This window comes from Notamacropus eugenii, chromosome 2, assembly GCF_028372415.1.
Source record: "Notamacropus eugenii isolate mMacEug1 chromosome 2, mMacEug1.pri_v2, whole genome shotgun sequence".
Taxonomy (NCBI): domain Eukaryota; kingdom Metazoa; phylum Chordata; class Mammalia; order Diprotodontia; family Macropodidae; genus Notamacropus; species Notamacropus eugenii.
Genome location: NC_092873.1, coordinates 211,736,215 through 211,759,115, shown reverse-complemented (window position 1 = coordinate 211,759,115; position 22,901 = coordinate 211,736,215). Strand labels below are relative to the sequence as shown.

General features: G+C 35.6%; 1 protein-coding gene across 1 annotated transcript; it reads right to left on the bottom strand.

Moving 5' to 3' along the window:
- Positions 1 to 1,193: 1,193 nt before the first annotated feature.
- C2H6orf58 (chromosome 2 C6orf58 homolog) lies at positions 1,194 to 21,869 on the bottom strand. The gene is made up of 6 exons (XM_072643291.1): positions 21,515 to 21,869; positions 17,015 to 17,101; positions 12,147 to 12,331; positions 10,884 to 10,984; positions 7,652 to 7,890; positions 1,194 to 1,566 (listed from the first exon to the last, which is right to left on the bottom strand). Exons 1-6 carry the CDS (start codon positions 21,813 to 21,815, stop codon positions 1,478 to 1,480), a joined length of 1,002 nt encoding a protein of 333 aa, XP_072499392.1. The 5' UTR covers positions 21,816 to 21,869; the 3' UTR covers positions 1,194 to 1,477.
- Positions 21,870 to 22,901: the final 1,032 nt, after the last annotated feature.

Sequence of the window (22,901 nt, the reverse complement as noted above, 5' to 3'; positions counted from 1 at the left end):
AAGGTTGAACACACACATGCACAGTTTGCTATAGACATATATTTAATTCAAAGAGGAAGCAAGCAAGGATATGGTGAAGAGTATCAAGGAAAAATAATAAATACTAGGGGAAGTCACAAGAAAACAACCATTCTGATTCTTAGGTGGATGTGGTGGGAGGTTTAAAGAAAAAAGAAAAGAGCTAGAATCTAAAGTAATGTCTGTCAACTGTAGAATTGCTGAACAAATTGTGGCATATGAATCAAATGGAATATCACTGCATTTTAAGAAATTTCAAAGGAGACAATTTCAGAGAATTTTCAGTAATATGAACTGATGCAGAGTGAAATAAGCAGAACCAGAAGAACAATGATACAAAGATACCCATATCATAAAGAAAAACAACTTTAAAGATTTAAGAACTCTTATCAATGCAATGATCACCCATGTCTCTGGAGGATCTATGATGAAGTATGTTATCTACCTCCTGGCAGAGAAAAAGAAACATTTTTGAACATGGCCATGGTGTGGATTCATTTTACTTTACTGGACTTGTTAAAAGTTATTTTTTCTCCTTTCATCTTTTAAGATTGGGAGGTTTACATTGCAGCAAAACTGATGCCAAGAAAAAGTGGGTCATTGAATTAATTCTTATACGCATAAGAAGGAATAGAAGGAAGTTTAGATGAAATACAAGTAGTAGAGTTTTGAAAGCAATGTGTGGAATTTGAGAAACCAAATGGTATACAATGGAGATTCATGGATTCATATCTACCCTTTATTTATGTTTGTTCTACTGTGTATTTTTGAAATATATTCTTTTTATGTTTAGGTTTCAAATAAAAATTAAATTAAATTAAGAAGTGAAGTACGTAATGGGGGTGGCAGTGGGTACAAAATATTTCCTGCTAGTGGTAATAGACATTCAAATTCCTAATTTTTAAAGATTCAATTATAGGTGTGAACTGAAATATGAAGAAAACATATCCAAATGTTATTTTAATCACATTTTAAGAGTGATTTTAGTTCAATAAATCCTATATATTTGTCACATAAAATGTTTATAATTTGGTCATCTCAAATAACACAATTGTAAAAATCCTGTTGGAAACTTCTTGGTAAAAAAGTAAAAAGAAAAAGAAGACTGGATCCAGGAAGGATCTGATTTATTACTTTTGAATTACACCATAATTAATAAACAAGACAAAATCTCATTTGTATTTTAGCAAGACATTTTAATTAGCTAGAAATGAGAAAATATGAATTACTAATTGGTATAATTAGGCAGGGAAGCATTAATTCAGTTAAAAAGGCACAAACATCATTAATCGAGTTACAGGGAAAAAAAATCTAAACTCAAATCACCAAATGACACAGGGATTATATTGTGATGTCAAAGTCCATTGGCAGAATGACATTTTCCAAAGAAATTTGAATTGGAATATTCATACATATTCTGAAAAATAATATTCAGTTCTGGAGGTGACATAGTATCATTTCAAATAATCAGTTCCATCAGAGTATTTGCCATCTTCCTTAGAGTTTTAAACTTCATTAAATTTCTGAAGAGAGACAAAAATGTGTGTCCTGGGAAAGAAAGAGATGGAGAGGTTATTCGTTAAAATGTAAAATTCACATATCACTTAAAATGTATGTTTTAAATTAAGTTGATTTTAGTATCAAGACATTAAGTGTTCAGATTCTCTGCTCTGGTATTAAAAGCAAGTTACTTCTTTTTTGGTAAACCAATATCTAAAACTTTCTGGAAGTCTGTTCTTTCAGTGAAGAAATATTGAGTATTCATTATGGAAAAGAAATGGAAAAGCATATAGGAAATATGAGCACATTGTAACATAAAATTAATGAAGGACTTTGAAGAATTGGAGTGTGCTAGAACCAGCATCACTTATTTCTCCACAACAGAGGTTAGTTTTCCCTAAAAGGGGGGGAAAAACCCACCTGTGACCTGATTAGCGCTTGTCTCCCTAAGCACAGCTGCTTGATCACCTAAAGGGTAGAGATAGTCCTACCCACTATATCCACATCTGAAGATGATGTGAGCCGCCATATCCACCCTGCTGACAAAATACATTTCTGTATGAGAATGAAAGGGACTGTGTCTGGAGAAGCTAAGTACTACTCTATTATTATTTCATATCCTTGCCATGTTAGGACAAAGCAAATTTTCTTTTGCTAACTGTTCAATTACTTGCAGGTTTTAAGTCTCATCACTGAATTTGAATTAACATAGTACTGCTGTCAGGTCCACCCCTAACAAAGAGTAAAAAAATGTTATTCAGGAAAGAGCATGGGCTAGTCAAGTGGCAAGGGTGAGTGAAGGTTGTCTGGTAGACAGCCAGAGTGCCCTGTTAGTATCTTGTGATGTCAGGAGAAAATGAGGAAGGCCTCTAGCCCATTCAGTGGACCCCCTCCATTAAACTTTTGAGAAAATGCAGGCAAGAGTCAAAAAGTATGAATAGGAATACGTGAATTTCTATCAACAGTAAAGGGAACTTACAAGGAAATTGATAAGATCACAGATCCATCTCAATGCATAAATATGTCTATGATACTTTCCCAAGTGCTAAGGATGACAGAAAGATAACAAGATACAGTCTTTGCCATTAAGGATCTCACTTTCTAGCTGAGGAATAATGGTGAAGGAATACTGGGAGTGAGGAGGAATAGTAAATTTATTACTTAAGAAGTTAAGTAATCACTATTCATCCATGCACAGGTGAGGCTATCAGAGGTGGGGCATCTGTAGCCTCAAGGCTGCCCTTGGGCCATGGCCCCACTAAGAGATATTTTAGGTCGGAGATTCCCTAAATTATTCACCAGGCACGGCATATTATTGTGAAGATACAAAATTTATTAATTTAAAGTTGGTCTCCCTCTCTAGGATCCTGCAGTTTATTATTATAGGTATAAGATCCAAATATAGATATTCATAATGTTAAATATTACATTATTGGCCTTTACTATATCACTAACTATGTGATTTTGTGTAATATAAATACAAATACATATGTATATATTTACAGTTATTTAGGTCTTCATGTAAACAGTGGTTTATAAATGTATTTATACAGTTATTTTACGTATCTTATTATGTAGACTCCAAAGTGTTTTACACATTCTTTAGTTAGTTCAAATGGAATATCTCTTTTTATCTCTTCCTGCTGGGGTTTAGTGATATAGAAATGCTAATGACCTGTGTGGATTTATTTTATATCGTGGAAGTTTGTTGAAGCTATTGTTTAAATTAATTTTTAGTTGACTCTTGAGGGCTCTTTAATCACATCATCATATCATCTGTAAAAAGTGACAATTTTACTTCTTTACCTCTGCTCGTTCACTCAATTTCATTTTCTTGCTCTGTTGCAAGTGATAGTATTTCTAGTACCATGTCAAATAGAAATGGTAACAACAGACATCCTTGTTTCATTCCTGATTTTATTGGAAGTGATTCTAGTTTATCTTCATTACTTAAAATAATAACTCGGTGTCAGATATATACCATTTATCATTTTAAGGAAAGGACCACTTATTCCTTATGCTTTCTAGTGTTTAACAATATGAACATTGTATTTTGTCAAAAGTTTTTCTGTATTTGTTGACGTAATCATGTGATTTTTGTTGTAATATGGTAAATTAAATGTATATTTTTTCCCTGTTCACAGTCCAGTCTGGTTGTTGTATATATTCTTTGTGATGTGTTGTTTTGGCTTCTTTTCTAAAGTAAGTATCCTAGCATTTCACCACCCTAACTACTGGGATAAGTATTCACTATTTGACAAATAGCAAAATTTGGACATAAATATGGGGGGGACTATTAGATTTAGCCCAGCATCTCAAACCTTATACCAAGATAAGATCCAAAAGAATATGTGAACTGAATATAAAAGGTCACATAAAAAAATTGGACAAATGTGGAAAAAATACTCATCAAATCTGTGGATAGAAGAAAAGTTCGTAAACAAATATGGGATAGAGAAAATCATAGAAGATTAAATAATTTTGATTACATAAAATTAAAAAAGTTTTTACACAAATTTCATAAAGTTAATTTTAATACTATGTTTTAAAAGTAATTTATATAATAATATAAGTCAATAAGGTTAAGATTAAAATGATTGTTAATTATTAAGAAAGGATTAAAAAATTGTTAGCTGAGGAAAAAAATCTTTGCACCAAGTTTTTCTGATAAAGGTATCACTTTCAATGTATGTATGAAATTAATTGAAATCTATAAGAATAAAAGTCATTCCTCAATTGTTAAATATTCTAAAAGTATGAACAGACAGTTCTCAGTGGAAGAAATCCAAGCTATCTATAGTCATATGTAAAAATACTCTATATGACTACTGTTCAGAGAAATGAAGATTCAAGCAATTCTGAGATTCTGCCTCACACCCATAAAATGAGCAAACATGATATAAAGGAAATTTACAAGTTTTGGAGAGGTTATTGGAAAATAGGATCACAGATACACTGTTGGTTGATCTGTGAATGGGTAAAATTATTATGGAAAGCAATTTGGAATTATACATAAAATGTTACTAAATGATGTATGCCCTTTGACCCAACTATACCATTGCTAGCAAAGATAAAAGAAATAAAGTCCTAGATGCAGCAAGGTGATAGTAGATAGAGGACAGACTTGGAATAAGGAAGACCACAGAACAAAACTAACCTCAGAAACTTCTTGACCCTGGCCAAATCACTAAATTTGTCTGACTCAGTTTCCTTATGTGTATATATGGAGATAATAGTAGCCTCAGACACTTACTAGCTATGTGACCATGTGCAAGTCATTTAACCTTTCTTTCTTCAGTTTCCTCAACTGTAAAATAGGGATAATAACAGCACATCCCTCATAGGGTTGTTGAGAGATTCAACTGAGATAATATTTATAAAATGCTTAGAACAGTGCCAGGCATGTAGAGGGTGCTACATAATTACTAAGTTGGTGAAACCAGAAAAATAAATTGTACCATAACATCAATCTTACAAAAATGGACAATTTAGAGGACTTCTAGGAACTGATGAAAAAATGCAATTAACAGAACCAGAAGAATGATTTATACAATAATAACACCATAAAGACAAGCAACTTTGAAAACTCTAGAAACAAGGATCAATACAATGATCAATTCTGATTCCAGAGGACCAATGATGAAACATGTTCAATGTCTCCTAACATAGAGCTGATAGACTTAGGGTTCAGAATCACACACACACACGCACACACACACACACACACACACACACATGCACACAGGGATATCCAGTCAATTAAGGAATTTATTTTACTTGACAGTATATTTGTTATAAGGATTTTTTTTTCTTTCTCTCTTTTTTTAATGGGATGGGAGGTGGGAGAGCGAGAAAATGTACTTCTGCTCATTAAAAAATTGTTTTTTTCTTTTCTGAGCACCTTAAGGGCATAAAAAGACCTGCTCATACAAGATTCAGGACATACTTAACAGATGTTCCAAGGCTACAAGTCATCCCTTCATACCTTGCTAGCCAGGTTGTGATTCTCATCTATCAGAGCTGGGTGCTGTGTTCTTGTCCAGTATCTTTCTTATGCTATGGCTAAGGAAACCTACTTTTGTCAACCCCTGAACACCTAGAGTGTCTCATTTCATTCCACTATTGGATATAAATTACCAAGAAGCCATCATGAGTCAGGCTCAGCCTATGATATTGAACTTTATTCGGGAGGTAATTGGGAGCCACTGAAGAATTTTTTTTTTTTTAAAGAAGAGTAGAGAGGTAGTTAGATATATGCATAAACAAGAAAGGTAGTCATATTAATCAAAGAGAGTTTAATTGAGGGAGTGCCATTAATTGGGGGTTACTAGTTTAATTGGAAAATATACAAAAGGCTGTTTCAATATTCTAGGTAGGTGCCAATGAAGGCTAGCATTAATATCCGATCATCATGGAGTTCATTTAACAATGTTAAATATTACTGGCTTCCAGTGTGAATTTAAAATCACTTCCTGACCCTCAATTTTGTAGATTACCCATATCAAAATTTAAATTTCAAGCTAGCTTGCTCTTAAACTCCTTGAGGTCAGGGATCTCCTAATTGTCTTTGTAACCTCAGAGACTGCTAAGTAGCACATTTCTGTAACAAAGTAAAGACTTAAAAACTGTTGGTGGGTTGACTGATTACCATTTCTATTAGCTATCATCTGATCTCTTCTCCTTCTTTTTCTTCCTCCTTTACCCTACTTTTTAGCCAGTTTTAAATATTCAGAGATCCCAAAACGTAGATCTGGCAACTGAGATTGCATTATACCTTGTTTCCTGACATTCATAGACCTGGAATCCTTACGATGTGAGGAAAACTGGTGGAATGTCATTAAATAATTTGATGAGAGCTTTCCCTATATAATAAGGGAAAGCTGAAAAGCTATCTTAAGAGATGCCACCCCTGAGTTGACACCATAGGTGTTGGCCCTTATAGCTAATTGAGACCCAACTCAACACACAAAGTCAGACACTCATGGCATCCTCATATTTACAAAAATAAAAGGGAACAAACATTTATTAAGCACCTACCATAAGCCAGGCAGTATGCTAAATGCTTTACAAATATCTCCTTTTATCCTTACCATAACTCTGATATGGGCAAGTTTCTCCCCATTTATAGTTGACAGAGAGAATTTAAGTGACTTACCCAAGGTCACACGGCCAGTAAATGTCTGAGACTTGATTTAAAATTAAATATTCCTGACTCTAGGGCCCTGTGTTCTAACCACTGTGTTACCTCCCTTTCTTTGTCCAGAACATTCTAAAAGCTATCTTTCAACAAATCTCATTAGAATGCCTTAGTTTTTGGTGTGCGTTGTCTTTGCTTTCCTGGTATGGCTACTGATTTGCTATAAAAACACTCATTTAGAACAGGTTTTGATGTTAAATGGCAAAAAACAAAACAAAACAAAAACAAAAACAAAAAAAACCACCTAAATTAAAAAGAGTAGGAAAGACTGATCAATCCTCTTTTTCATCTTGAGAAAAATTTTGTAGACCCAGTATGGAACAAATTTTAAGTTTAAGGATTTCCTTTCCTGGAGGTCTTCAATCCATCTTTAATAGCTTCTAACTATAACTAACAGAAAATAATAGAATCAAAGATAGAAGTGATTTGATATTACAGATATGCAAGCTCAGGTTCAGAGAGATGAACTGATTTGTCCAATGTCCCACAGCTCAGAAGTGAGAAGAATCAGCAGTTGAAACCAGACAATCTGATTCCAAATTTTACTCTTTTGCCCCTCTATCATGTTGATCCTCCATGCTCTCTACCTGTATTAACCTTATACTTCAATAATGAAAAAGATCTGTGATTTTATTGATGTGGGCACTTCCTCCATTTCTACAAATTATTTCCTCACCCTGACCCCCATGATTTAGTAGATAGCCTTCATTATTTGTTAAGACAAGAAACACTCACATTTGTTTATCAACCTACTGGTAGTTTCAGGCCTTACCTGAAACCTTTCCAGCTTGGTAGAACCTTGCTAGTCAGAACTAGGGGACCACTGGCATAATCTTGGCCACTCTCCTGTTATTTTCAAGCCATGATGAGAAACCCAAGTGAGACTTAAATAGAGGAACTCATGATAAAATAAACATTGACACTTCAGCTGCTTACCTGAACCATTATGAATTTTTCTTAGAAGATTAAGCAAAAACAAGACTCTGTTTTGGGAATCAGTGAAATCCTTAATGTGGAGGGGATAGTCATCAGGTTTGAGCAGTCTTGGGGGCAGAGCCTTTTGGAATTTATTTGTATTCTTCAAAGTTGTTTCAAATAGAACTGCAGCAACATAATCCACAGCAATTGAGAAACTTTCTTCAAAATCTGACTCTGATTGGGAGAAATATAACCGTCTAAAAGAAAACCATTAAAAAGTTAACATTTAGAGTTAGGGATTTAAGTACCTATTTTCTCTAATTTTCCAAAAGTATGATTTGTTTTTCCTCTAATTATACTAAGTACTTAGTGTGATTTCAGTGCTCCCTCTTCTTCAACATTATTAAGAAAGTGTTCCTGACTTTAGTCGCCGTTTTTGAAAAATGGCTTCAAAAAAAGCATTCTTGCCAACAGCCTTCTCCCCAGGAAATTCCCATTGCTGAAACATTGGTACAAACCTATGATAACCAGGTCAACTACAAATTCATGCTCTCTTTGTCACCTTACCTGGGTCTTCATCTAAACAATTAATGCTTTTTATTAATTTATTGATTTCTCATCACACTCCTCTTGGCAGGTTTCTCAAACCTGCTTGAGCCCCAGATTCCACCCTTAGCCTCAGTTTATTCTTGGCACCTTTCCTTTCTATCTAATGTAGCCCCCTTTGCTCAAGGAGTTTGAAGCAATCAATCACAAACTCCTTCATTTTCCAACCTTAAAATTTCCCCATTATCTTTACTCATTCTCTAATATTTATTTTCTCATGAAAAGAAGTGTCCTTCAAGGCTTTCTGTGTCCTAGATTCCATTTCCTCCTACCTTCTCCAGTAATTTCCTAAGTTCAACATCATCAGTTTCTGCCTAACCACTGAGTGTGTCCCTATTAATTCATATATGAAAACATTACTCCTGTTATCAAAGGCATCATAGTGTAGAGGATAGAGTAGCAGATGTAGATTCAGAAAGACGGAAATTGAAATCTGACCTCTGACACATACTGACTGATTGTGTGACTGGGCATCTCAGGCAACTCACTGTAAGTTGTAAAGCAGAGAACCAAACTGCATTTGTGAAGGGAATTTCCTATACCAAGGAAATTTCAGATCTAGTCTTTTAAAAAATCCTATTTTAACTGTAAGCCGATATTCACTGGCATCGTAATTGTAACTGGGCAGTATACATGTGGAAAGCAGTTTGCTCATAGAAGTCTGTGTTAGCGTTCTTCAAAAGCCAACTTTATCCCATGACATTCCTGTGTTTTCTTGAATTTGGAGTTACTGGACTGAGTTTGAATCCCAGCTTTTCCACTTACTACCAGTATGATCTTAGGCAAGTTACAACCTCTCCTGGCCTTAATTTTCTCATCTTTAAAATGGTAAGATTAGGCTAGGTTACCTCAAAGATCCCTTCTAGCTCTAGAGCCATAGGTCTAATTTTAATATCCTGTTTGATGCTTTATAAACCTCTCTTACTTGGGCTCCCTGTCCTTAAAGTCATAGACAAATTGCTTATTAAAGGCTGTGGTGTGGACTTGGTGACTTGGGCATAACTAATTTGCTTCATTCATTGATTTAGTATCAAATACATGTGGATATAGACTGAAAAGGAGCAATTGGATTTGTCTATTTATTAGGCCTTTTGGAAGCCAGATTGCAAGGAAGTCATATGGGGTAGCAGAATCAGGAGGAGACTGGCAATTCTCTTAACCTTTCTGAATCATAATGTACATATGGATGCCAGAAATACTGTATCACACACACACACACACACACACACACACACACACACACACACACACACACACACACACACACACTGAAGTATATACTATACTGAAGTAAAGTGAACAAAGAGCCAGCTCAAAGCCTGGAAGAGCTAGGCTGAAATCCCAACTCTTACACATCCTGGCTATGTGACCCTAGACAAATCTTTAAGACTATAAATTGCAGAGAAAGTGCTGACCCACATTGATAGATGGTATTTTCTTATCAAGGAGTTCACTATGCAAATGAAATAATGATTCTAGTTCCTATCCCAATCCTATATTATTACAGATATGGAAACTGAAGTTCAGAAAAGTTAAGTCAATTACATGTTACTCCATAGCTAGTAATATAGGAGGCAGTTTTTGAACCTAGATATTTACTGATTTTAGACCCAGCACATTTTATGTTATTATTCCTTAATGCCTCTTCATTCTGTACAAATCTTGTCCACATCCTGCCATAAAATCTTCTCAAAGGATTCCCTGAAATTAGATCTCATTAAGGAGGCTCAGTGGTGTTCTGAGTTTTGATTCAGTCAACACAAGGTCATTTGCAAACAAGAATATGTAAAGATATAGATAGTCTCTTTTCTATTTGTTTTTAGCTCCAGATATCTTGCTTATGTCTTCCCTTATACTGATTATCAGACTGTCTTTGAACAGAATTATTTCTGTTGTCACATCTATCGAGGAATCTCACAATATTTTATAAAATAAATTAGAAACATTTTGTTGGAGGAAATCCCTCTAGGTTGGATTTTGCCTTACTGAGTAAAACTTTTTAAAAGATCGATGCAAAATGCAGTGAAATATTGTATTCTTTGAAAGTTTTGACCAATTTTGTGACTCTTTAGATATAAACAATGGTAGAAAGTTACCTTCACAAGCTTATCAGTTCTTTTCTCATTTTTTTGGTCGACTGGTCTCAATAAATCAATAAATTTGTGTCATAAAAGTTTCACAGAATTAGAAAGTAGGTACGAGTCAATAATTTTTGATGTTCTCTCTTGGTCACTTTTTTTTTCTGATGGTAATACCATTCACACTACTTTTCCAATCATTCAGATCTTTTCTTCTTTCAGATATATGGAGATTTGACCTCTCCTTGTCTTCAGAATTATATTATCTCCAGCAGAGATTTCTTCTATGCCTACTTGGTCTGATCTACTTGCATCAAGATCTTTCTCTCCTTTGCTGTTATGGTCACTCCCTCACAGACTATTAGGTATTAAGATGCCAGAGTCTAAATGTCGTGTTTCTTATTGTTAGTGACTTTATTTTGTCATGTAAATACTAACAGCTCGGTTCCCCAAATGGTGATATATTAACAAATTCATGGAAGGATCTCCAGAATAATAAAGTAGGATAAGATTGAAACTTTGCTTAGGCATCAGATGGACCTCAGTAAAAATGAAGGAATTCTTACCTTTTCTCAAAAATGTTTCTGGTTGCTCCAAGGGTTGCTACGTGTGCATCCCATAAGTACTTCAGTAAGTCATCCAAGCTTTTAGATGGTTCCTTTATTTGCTAAACCACAGAGGAAAGACTGTTTTAATAGTTAGGCAAAAATGAAGATGCAGAAAAGATTATGGGAACATAGGATTTAAAATGAGAGGAGAATATAGTTAACAGAGTGAATGCATCTGGAAGAAACTAACTAATTTTCTAAAGTCCAAGTTCCAACATTTTCATATTTCTAAAGGCAGCTAGATGAGACTGTGGATAGAACTGTAGGCATGAAATTGTGGGGAAAAAATCTGAGTTCAAATCTAGCACCTGATAACTGTGATCTTGGGAAAGTCATTTAACTTCTGTTTGCCACAGTTTGCTCAATAGTAAAATGGATATAATAATAGAACCTACCTTTATACAGTGTTTGTGAGAATTAAATAAGATAATATTTATAAAGCACTTAGCACAGTGCCTGCCATATAGTAATGCTATGTCACTTAATTAATTCTTATTTCTTTACTTTTCTTTCTCCTCAAATTGTCTTGGATTAAATCAAAATTTTTAAAACATTAGTAAGCTTTGAACTTTCTTTAAAAAACTCATGAGAATTAAAATAGAAAGGAGCAAATAGTATTTTAATCACATCAAAATTCAAAGAAGTAGGCTGGGTCACTTTAAGTATAAGATTATTATTTTATTATCAAATACAAGCCATGTCTACCCTCTACTCTGACATTCTTCTTGTGGGCATTTTATGACTGATTTGGATTGTCACATGTTAATTTAAACAGCTGCTATAGGATCTTTGATGAAAATAACTGGGATAATCAGCTCCACTATGCTAGGGAAGATTCCCTGATCCTACATCTCAGTAACTGGCCCCTGAGTTTACCAGGATGTTGAGTTAACCAGAACATCTCATTACGCAGCCATACTTACTAACTAAAGTACTCACTTAATGTGGTTGGGGAATGAGGATCATGATAGCTGTCTGGTTCCTCAGAGGTAGAAGAGAAAAATGCTTCACAGATGTGCTAGGAACTGAAAAAAGCTGTTGAGTTGTTCAAGAACCCAAGAAACACATGTGCCAATACAGGATTACTGAGAAAAAGGAGGTGCTGTACTCCTTTATAAAGGTGCCATTCTATTCCTGTAGAGTTTGAAAGCAGCAAGTGAAATAACACCAGTGCAAGAAAGAGATAAGGAAACCTTTCTCCAAGCATAAATGTTTTTAAACCTGAAAAAGTGTAGTCCATTTTGTCATAGCATCTGGGAAGGTTGAACGACAAGTGGCAACACTGTAACAGAAAAGCATCTGGTCCTTTGGTGGTGGCAAAAGTTTCACTTGGTTTGACGAAACCTCTAATACTCCAGCCTCAACTGCACCAAAGAAGGGTAGTACATTTAGAAAGTAATTCAGGCCTGTGGAAATAATGTCTGTTATTAGAACTAATATACATTGCTATTGATACAAGATGAAATAGTGAACCATATAATGAAAGTGATCGTAGATGACCTAAGCAAACACAACGGTGCAGTAATGAAGCTGTATGCTTACTATTGATTACTAATAATAAAACAGTGCTGATAAAATATTTCAATCCAAATTTGACTATAGCCAAATTTTAATTTCTGAAACAAAAGGGGTTAGGTTATAAAATTACAATCCATGGAATTCCAGCATAATATTTCTAGTTTATCTTTCCATTAGTATCTGAACTGCTACCAAAAAGACCTGTGGAAATATGTGTTATATTTCCTTCTTCAAAAGTTTCTCTTTCTTGCAGACATCCCACTTCATTCTTAATCTTAAAAGGACTCAATCTTGGGAACATTTCTGACTAAATTCACTTCGTCTCTCCTCAGTTTGATCTTTTACCAAGTCCTGCCAATTCTTTCTCTATAATATTTATTTTTCTTAGCTCTTCTTCTTCATTTCTATAGTCATTAGTCTATTCCAGGCTTTAACGATTTTATGCCTAGAGCATCACAGTGATTAACATCTGAAAAATTGGAACCTAAGGCAACAATTGCAAAGGCTTAGTGTTGTTCTGAATGAGGCTTTCAGACATAAGACTGAAGGTCGAAATAGACAAGGGCCTCAACACCCAGGCCTGATACAAAACTAAATATATTCCATGCATGTATATATGTTCCATGTTTGAGATTTGTCTTGGGTATACCTTGTCCCCATTTATCTTAGGGATATATATACAACACTGAGCTGACGTGATGTATGAGTTTGGTCTGATCTTTGGGGAACCAAAACTCTGGGTCAAATTTCTACTTTCAACTACCTGGTGTTGGGAGAACAATGTCATCCTATACCATCAAAGGTCTCCACAACATGGAGACCTCAAACTCTTCTTTCTCTATTTTATGACTAGCAAACTTGTGTCTGCTGCTCCCCTAAACCCAGTGATTCAAAGTTTCTGCCTCTTAAGGTAAATATCGCCTTCCCCTGTTACTTCAGCACTCTCATACCTATCCAGCTCAATCTAATAGCTCCCCTGTTCCTCTCTCTCTAACATAGCCTCTAACTGAAGACTTGAGTACCTATACATACATATTATCCTCTCTGAAATCCTTGATTCCCAAATCATCATCCTTTTCAATTCTCATGACATATAGCTTTACCCTAACTACGGCAACTCACAAGAAGCAACCTATTTTAGATTTCATCACTTGTAAGTGAACCACTTCCAAGATTATAAGCTCTACAATTTCTTTTTTTTAATTAACATAGACCTATTTTTTCTCTTTCCCATCACCTGCCACATTGAGAACAAAAAGAAAGAAGAAAAATAAATTCTTTGTAACATATATGTATAGTCAAGGAAAACAAATTTCTTCACTGGTTCCTTGTCCTTCCATATCTTTCTCTGTCTTACTCTTCTTAATTATTTTCTAGCTTAACCATCCCCTAGTCTCATTTTTCTCACTTAACCAGTTACTAACCATTTCAATTATATGTTGTTCTCTAGCCTTCAATCCCTTGCCCACTTATCCTACCACTAGGATTCCCATCTACCAATCCAAATTATACCAAAATCTGCCTTTTCCTGTATACTCCCAAGCTGTTGAATTGGACAGTCACATTACTATGCTTACTGGGCCTATGAAAACTGAACATCCAATTTCAACTACAAAGTCACTGTTATCAATAAAAATCATATTTCACAGCAAATATTGAAGTTATTCACCACAAGCTAACTCTTTTTCCCTCTTGCTCATATCACTCAGGTACCCTTGGCCACTATCTCCTTCACCTACCTCACATGAAGAGGTGACTTTATTCCTTATCAAGGCTAATGCCTTTACCTGCACAAGTGATCCCATTCTATCCCATATCCTCCAACAGATTATTCCCTCTGTCATCCCCTCTCTATCACTTATTTTCAAATGTTCCTTGTCTTCTGACTCCTTTCCTACTACCTGAAAACATGTCCATGTCACCCCCATTCTCAAAAAGCTCTCTCTTGATCCTTCCATCCCCAATAACTATCGTCCTGTATGTCCTCTGCCTCCTGTGCTGATGATTCTCAAATGTATCATCTTAGCCTGACCTCCAACCTCATATCTCCCAGTGCCTTTCATTTGTAAGTGTTGATATCATCCTTGACTCCTCCTATTCACTCCCAACCTCTATATCTAATCTGTTGCTAAAGTTGTCCTGTTTCGTCTTTGTAACCTCTCTGAAATATGCCTCCTTCTCTCCTCTGATACTGCCCTCACTCTGGTACAGATGCAACTCATCAGCTCACTTGTACTATTGAATAAGTCCTATTGGTTGTTTGAGCAGATTCCTGCCTTAAGTGTTCCTCCACTACAATCCATCCTCCATTCAGCTACCAATTTTTTTTTTCCTAAAGTAGAAGTCCAATCATTCCATCTCCCTACTCAATACATTCCAGTGACTGCCTATTACCCTTGGAATCAAATGTAAAATTCTCTGTTTGGCATTCAAAGCTCTTTGTAACCTAACCCCCTCTTACCTTTCCAGTCTTTTTACACCTTTCTCGCCAATGTGTACTCTTTGATCCAGTGATATTGGCTTCCTAGCTGTTCCATGAACAAGACACGCCATCTCTTAACACTGGGCATTTTCTCTGGTTCTCCTTCAATCCTGGAATGCTGTCCCTCCTCATCTCCACTGACTGGCTTCCCTACTGTCTTTTCAGTCCCAACTAAAATTTCATCTTCTACAAGAATCCTTTTTCCAAACTTCATTAATTTTAGTGATTTCTTTCCTTTATTTTCTCTTATTTATCCTATATGTGCCTTGTTTGTACTTATGTGTTTATATACTGTTTCTCCTATTAATCCATAAGCTCCTTGAAAGAAGGAACTGCCTTTGCCTTTTTGTGTGTCCCCAGTGCATACTGTCTGGTATGCAGTAGGTGCTTAATAAGTATTTATTGACTATTTCTCCCTAATCAATTATCTACTTTAATCCCTAAAACAAACATTTCTCTTCATCAAACCACCAGAACCTCCCAATCTACATGGTGGGAAAGTAAATTAAGGCTTTGTTCCTCAAGGTCCCTCATCTCCTCCATTGATAAGGAATAAGAACTAGACCTGTAATTTCAGCGAAATAAGGAATCTCCAAATGAGGAAATTCTCAGCAGTGCATGTCTTAGAGACTTGACAGAACACTAAGAGGGTAAGGGACATAAAAAGTATGTTGTAGGTCTTTCTGAATTCTAGGCTAGCTTTCTATTCATTTTGTTACGCTGCCTCATCTCCTATAGAACAGACCTCAGCATTCCACTTTGTCTTTACTTATCCTCTAATATTTAACACTTTTCTCTAAGGAAAACATGAACTTTTTTTTTCTTTACAAAGTCAACTCCTCTATCTGTGCCTGGATCTCGTCATCTCCTATGTCCCACAATACTGAATCTTATATTCTTTGTCCTATCCCTATCCTCAATCTTGAATCTCTCTTTACTAGATCCTTCCCTGCTGCCTACAAACAAACTCATCTCTATCATTCACTTGATGCCCTCAAACTATGATTCTATATTTCTCCTCCTCTTTACTATTAAATTTCTCCAAATAATATATATCCTATATCCATTGCCTTCATTTCTTCCTTACCATTCTTTAATTCCTTATAATCAGGGTTCTGGCCCCTGAAATCCACTGGAACTACTTTCTTAATGATTACCACTAATTTTATAATTTCTAAAAGCTTTTGCCTCTTTTTCTTTCCTCAGGCTCCTTGATATTTGTATAGATTTTTGGCACTATACTCTTGCAATGTACCTGCTCCTATCCCTCTTATTTTCTCCGTTTCAGAATCCTTATCTTTTTTCAAAGTACATTTTTCTTAAAGAAAGGTACATCTCTAAGGTGTAGGAGCCATCTCCTCCTTCTTTGCCCCCAACTGAAAACATTCTCTCCTTCAAAATTCCTTAGGACACTTGTTTCACTTTCTTCCTCATAACTGTCTACATTGAATTATATTTATCTATGTCCCCATCGCTAAGCCATAGAATGTAAGATTCTTGAGGTCAGGGACTGTTACATTTTTTTTTAAATCCCTAAATATTGCCCCTTTTTCAACAGCTAAAGCAGTGTCTTCTGTGTAGTAGGTGCTTGATGCTAGATAACAGACATAAAATTCTTTGCTAACCTTAAAGAACTACATATACATACATGTGTACATATACCTATATATGTGTGTATATATACACGCACACAATTCTCTTATTGATGTTAATAAATATTTGTTGAATAACTTTAAATTGAAAAGCCAAAGATCTCTTCAGTTTGCACACCTTTCCTCTCCCACTTCATTTACAATACAGTAGAGCTTAGACGTATGCCATACTGTCTTTAGAAGTTTTTTGAGCCAGTTGGTCAAGAAAAAGAGGGGAAATTCCCAAGTGAGGAAATTTCAGCTGTACTCATTGTCACAGTCGTAGCTGAGAATGTCATGTGATGACCACAAGATGGTGCTGCAATATAGTCTTATGCAGACAGAAAAGAATTCTTTTTTTTTTTCTTAAACGGTAACTTGACCACTAAGATTATGGAGAGAATTGACACTTTTTGAAAAGGCACTAGGTTACTCTTTGAATATTCAAATGTACTTACAGCCCCACCAGTTTTCCACAGAAATGCACATAGGGTTTCCAGATTCCCAGCCACACTTAGTCATATTGGTAGGATCAGCTAATCTGCCTGGAAGAGAATTAATTATACCTAGGTTATAAGTTCGGGTGACTTGGAGAATAGATGGTGATGGTGAAAGATAACTGGGTTATGAGCTTGGGTGACTCAGAACATAGATGGTGATACTCTTTTGAACACTACCCTCAACAGTACCCTTTTGGATACTTTTAGGGATGTTAGAAAAGGGAAGAGTTTTGGGGAAAAAGATACTGATTTTAATCTGGACAGGTTGTTTAAGATGCTTAAGACATTTAAGTGACAACCAATTTGAGATGTCTTATAATAGGCAATTGGAGATGTGAGCCTGGATAAATAATTCTGACAGTCATCTGTACAGAGATGATAATTTAGATTATGTAAATCAATGAGATCACTAAGTGAAATAGTTTAGAGGAAGGAGAGAAGAAGGGCCCAGGATAGAGCCTTTGAGTGTCCCCACAGTTAGAGGGTATGACATAGATTAAAATTCAGCAAAGGAAAGAGAAAAGAAATGATCAGAAAGAAGAAACTGCAAAGAGTTAAGAAGACAATGAGATGAAAAGAAGTGGAGGTACCTAATGGAGATGGTACTGGTAGTTAGAGTTTCTTACCTTGTCAATGAAGTTAGAACTGTATTTTCTTATTTCTTTTCTGGGGGCAATACTTGAGCATTATAACAACACAGGGTTCAGTAAGATATTTTTTCTCTCTATTGACAGCATTATAGTTATTATCTTTATTGGTTTTTCTAGTTCTACTTATTTCACTCTACATCCATTCATATAAGTTTACCCAGGTGTCTCTAAATTCTAAATAAATACCAAACTCTTTGAAAAAGCGTTTAGCCACCAAAAAAATAGGAAAGGTATGAGATATTAGCTAGTGGGGATGGATGGATACAGTGAGGGATTTTTTGAGAATAGAGGAGAAATGGGCATGTTAGTGGAGAGTACAGAAGTAGCCAGTAGAAAGTGTGCAGTTAAGAATTACAAGGGGATAGAATGGGTAAGAAATGGCAAGGACTGGAACTAGGTCAGTTGGTCATATTGGTGGAGAGAAATGGAAATGACAAGTATGAAGAATTTAGAGACACCTGGGTAAACTTATATGAATGGATGTAGAGTGAAATAAGTAGAACTAGAAAAACTAATAAAAATAATTACTATAATGCTGTCAATAGAGAGAAAAAATATCTTACTGAACCCTGTGTTGTTATAATGCTCAAGTATTGCCCCCAGAAAAGAAATAAGAAAATACAGTTCTAACTTCATTGACAAGGTAAGAAACTCTAACTATTGAAATTTGTCTTCTCACCAAAGTGCCCAAGAAGGCACTAGCTTTTCCAGAGAATCTACCTTTCGAGTCATGATTCAGGATAAGCAGCTAGGTAAGAAGAGTACACTACAGAACCCCAGTTACTTACCTCTCCCATCTCAAGGAAAGTTTAGACATTTGAGGAAATCAAAGCATTCAGGGAAATATATAAAGAAGAATATAAAGAAGAATCCCCAGGAAGTCAAGGTTCTGTCCTCTTCTCTGCCCTGTTTGCTCTCCCATCTCCTCCCCTCCCCCCCTCCCCACCCCACCTTCCTATCTTCTCCCAGGGAATTCATCTGTTATGTAAAAAAATAAAAAGAAGGTCACATTAGTAAATGGCAGATGTAGACTTTTAAATCCAGTTCCATGCCTACAGTTCAAATATTAAAATATCTTTGGAGGTACCACAATTCATATTCATACAGTTTAGGGCTCTTTCCATTGAACTCCCTATTGATCTTTGAAGGATATTAGGTAGTGCAGTAGATAGAGTGCTGGCCCCTGAGTCAGGAAGACTCATCTTCTGGAATTCAAATCTGGCCTCACACACTTACTAGCTGTGTGATCCAGGGTCACTTAACCCTGTTTGCCTCAGTTCTTCATCTGTAAAAGTGAGCTGGTAAAAGAAATGGCAAAGCACTCCAGTATCTTTGCCAAGAAAAGTCTATTCAGGTACTCATTTAGGGTGAGGTAATGCCTGTTTGTTGAACAGGCCTATCTAGGAAGTAGTCACAGGATGGTTCCTGTAATGAGGCAAAGAAAAAAAAAGACATCAGACTGTGGTTGGGGCGGGGGCAGGGCGGTGAAACAGCAGCAACATTTACTGTTGATAATCACTCTTAAGCCAGGAGGGTCCAGAAGAGAGCCCTTAGGCAGGGACCTAGTGTTGTCCAATGTATGAACTTCAGGGTGTAGTAGGTTTAAGGTTTTAGGGAAGGGAAGGGAAGGGAAGGGAAGGGAGGGGAGAGAAAGGGAGGGGAGGAGAGGGGAGGGGAGGGGAAGCAAAAGAGAAAGGGAGGAGGGAAAAGGGAATGGGTCTAGCCAGTAAAACGCAAGTTAATTGGGCATCTTCTGGCCTTCTAAATTTACCTTCCTTTGGAGAAGAGAAGGAAGGGGAGGGGAGAAAGACAGAAGAGGAGGAGCTGACTTACACAGCTAGCTGGCTCATATTAAATGCAACCTGAACTTCTTGGTTATTACTAAAAATCAGAAAGCACATTGTACAGAAGTAAACATGGTAGAAAATCGAAAGACTACAAATTGAGTTCTTAATCTACTATATATTTCTAATCATTCACAAAGTATATATTGGTTCATCTCCTTCTTTCTAGTTAGTTGCATTAATCTTGTGTCAAAATATAAAAACTGAGTTGAATTGTTGCATGTACAGTTTAAAGCAAAAGTGCTAAAAAAAGTGTCAAAATGGAAAATTGCTAGAAAGATCTGATGCGTGATGAAAAAAACAAATAATTTCAAAATAGAAAAAATTTCAAGAAGTAGCCAACAAAAACAGATCATATTGGAAATGATTACAATAATCGAGCTACTTGTTTTCTGTGGTTGAACCCACTATTAGGGATGATGGCACCCTACACATAATCTAGGTAGACTAGTCCATGATCAAATACTTCCTCTGAGCAGAAAATGTTTTCCTTCTCCATATATTGAGTTTCGTTTTTATTTTAGCTGGCAGATGTTTGTAGCCAATAGTGATTGTTGTAAACGAATTTTATCATTATATATGAAAGCTATGCTGCACAAATTATTCTTGGCTAGAATAAAATAATTAAGAATCATGTCCTTTGTTTATAAATTTATTTTGCCCTTTACAAAGCTAGAAAACTCTGCATAATAATTTTTAAACTAAATTCAAAATGCTTATTTTATTCTCATTTTTGTGTTTTCTCCCAGTTCTCATGAACTTCAAAATAAGTGTTTTATTCTCATTTTATTATAGAAAAAAAATAATCAAATGAATTGAGTCTTTTATGATGAAAATTATACTCATATAAAATAAGCTAATACTCCACTGGAATGCTGATTAACCTTCATTAGTGTATATTTACCAGTTAGTTAAACATCTCTTTGAGATGAAATTTAATCTCTGTGTTCCATATAAAAAACAAACAGACTGTCTGAGAGGGCAGGGGAAGATTCCAACATTGGGTAGAAGGTTGGACCAGATACCTTTAAAGGTCTTTCCAACATTAATATTCTATGATTCTAATTAACAGTGGTCTAATTCTCAGGACCCCAGCAAAGGCAGCTCAAACCTAATAAACAGTGATCATACTTTGAATCTTTCATATGAAGAGTGTGAAAAGTACCAAATTTGTAATAACACATATATGTGTATGTGTGTGTATATATATATCTATATATATGTAACTTTGAAAAGAATCTCTTCCCTAAATTATTAATAGCAAAATTTTATATGACCATTTCTTGTCTCCCGAGTAGGAATGAAATACTCTGATAGGTAGTGTGCTACACAATTAGCAGCGCAAGGGATATGGAATGGTAGGACTTGCTATTAAGTACTTATTTGACTTTAGGCTGGTCATTTGACCTTTTGGAACCTCAGTTTCCTTATCTGTAAAATGGTAATGATAAAACTTGTAGTTCCAGCTTCAGAGTGGTGGTGAGGATCAAATGAGGCATTGTAGGTAAAGTTTAAACCATATAAACCATAAATGAAAGTTAGCATTACAGTTTCTACATAATAAATCTATAACTGGAAAGTCATCAAGAAGTCATCTTGTATAACCCTCCGACTTTACAGATAAAGACATGAATGACCTTTGACTTTACATTTAGATTAGAAGGTACTACAGAGGTCACCTCTTCCCAGTCTTTCATTTCATAGATGATAAAACCAAGGGCCAGAGAGGTCACATGACAAAAGTCACATAAGTAACATGTGTCTGAGCCAGTATTTAAACCAATTGTAATCCAGAGCTTTTTGTATGCTCAACAACTCCCAGAGTGTCTCACATACTGTAGACAGTCTTCATCATTCATCAGTGCTGATCATGATGAATCAGTTTCATAATACATTGTTTCCATCCCCTTGCAAATTCATGGTTATATTAGAAGTATCTTTCTACTAGGCAAGCTTATTCTTACCTGTTTTATGTTGCCATCCATGCTGCACAGGCAGTCCCCATAAAATGTTTGCTTCATTATTTGGTGCAAATCTTTCAAAATATTGAGCTGTGAATGTAATTAAGATTTTGTACATCCCCATTCTTTCAGTATATAGCCATGGATCAATGGTGTATACCCCATCCTTTACTGTGTAGTCACTCAACGTGCCAGGACTTTCCTTCCAAAGTGGAGGATAGAGATCTGTAAGACTCGAAGTTTCTGCTGAAAAAGCAGAAACATAGCCAGCTAACGCACAAAAGAGGGAAGATAGCAAAAGCATTATCTCTAGAGCTGTGATTTGTAGAGTGCAGTAGGAGGGTTATATAAGAATGGATGAGGAAGTGATGGTATACTTCCCCTATCAGCCAATCAGAGAGTCTGTTTATTTACGTGCTAGAGATACTAGGTGGAGAGAAAGAGTATAAAGTTATGGTCCACAAAGTGTCTTTAAAAGTCAAGCTATTTAATATATAGTAGTTATAACCAAATAATTCAGAATACACTTGCCTATGTAACTTGACCTTTTACGTGGGAAAGAGAACATGTGGGAATCATGCAGTATTTTCTTATCAAAGAAAAAGCATATTTGCAGCAGGTTTTTTGAGAAAATTTTTAAAACATTTTCCTTAAACTATTTTTTTATCTTTAAACCCATTTATTTTCTCTTCAAAAGAATTAGAGAAACTAATTTATTTACTATACACCTACATTCGCAGCATAGAGGGCTCTAGTCTAATAGCAAAGGATGAAACCCTAAAACTTGGCAGTGGTGACCATGAATAGGATTAATATTTCATATGATTTTTTCAGAAGTAACTGGATTATGCTGTGCTTTGAAAATAGCTCATCAGTGACAGAAAAGAATTTCATTTATTCCTTGAGTAAACATTATTCAGCAATACCTGTGTTCAAGGCATTGTGAGAGGTGCTGGGGATAGTGATGAAAATCGATGCAATTATACTCTTTTTCCCTTTCCCTCCCTTTCATGCACTGTACATTACAGGGAATATAGACCACTGGAAGGAGCCTTGAGGACTCTTCAAGGAAGTTACAAAATTACTGTGGGGAATTACTATTCATAGAAGGAGACAACTTGTTGATATGCCAGCAAATAAATATAATTACATAGAATGGAACAGGGAAAAGGAGGAGTCTAGGCAAAGTAGTCTACGAGAATTTAAAGAAGGAGAAATCACATTTGGCTAGAAGATCAGGGAAGATTTAACAAAGTAGGTGGTTTCAGAGCTGGGACCTTGAAGAAAGAAGTGGATATCAACAAGAAGAGAGGAAGAGGTGGTGCCTTGCATGCATCGAATAGTCTGCTCAAAAGTAAGCGAGCAAGAAAGCTCAGGATGAGATTAAACA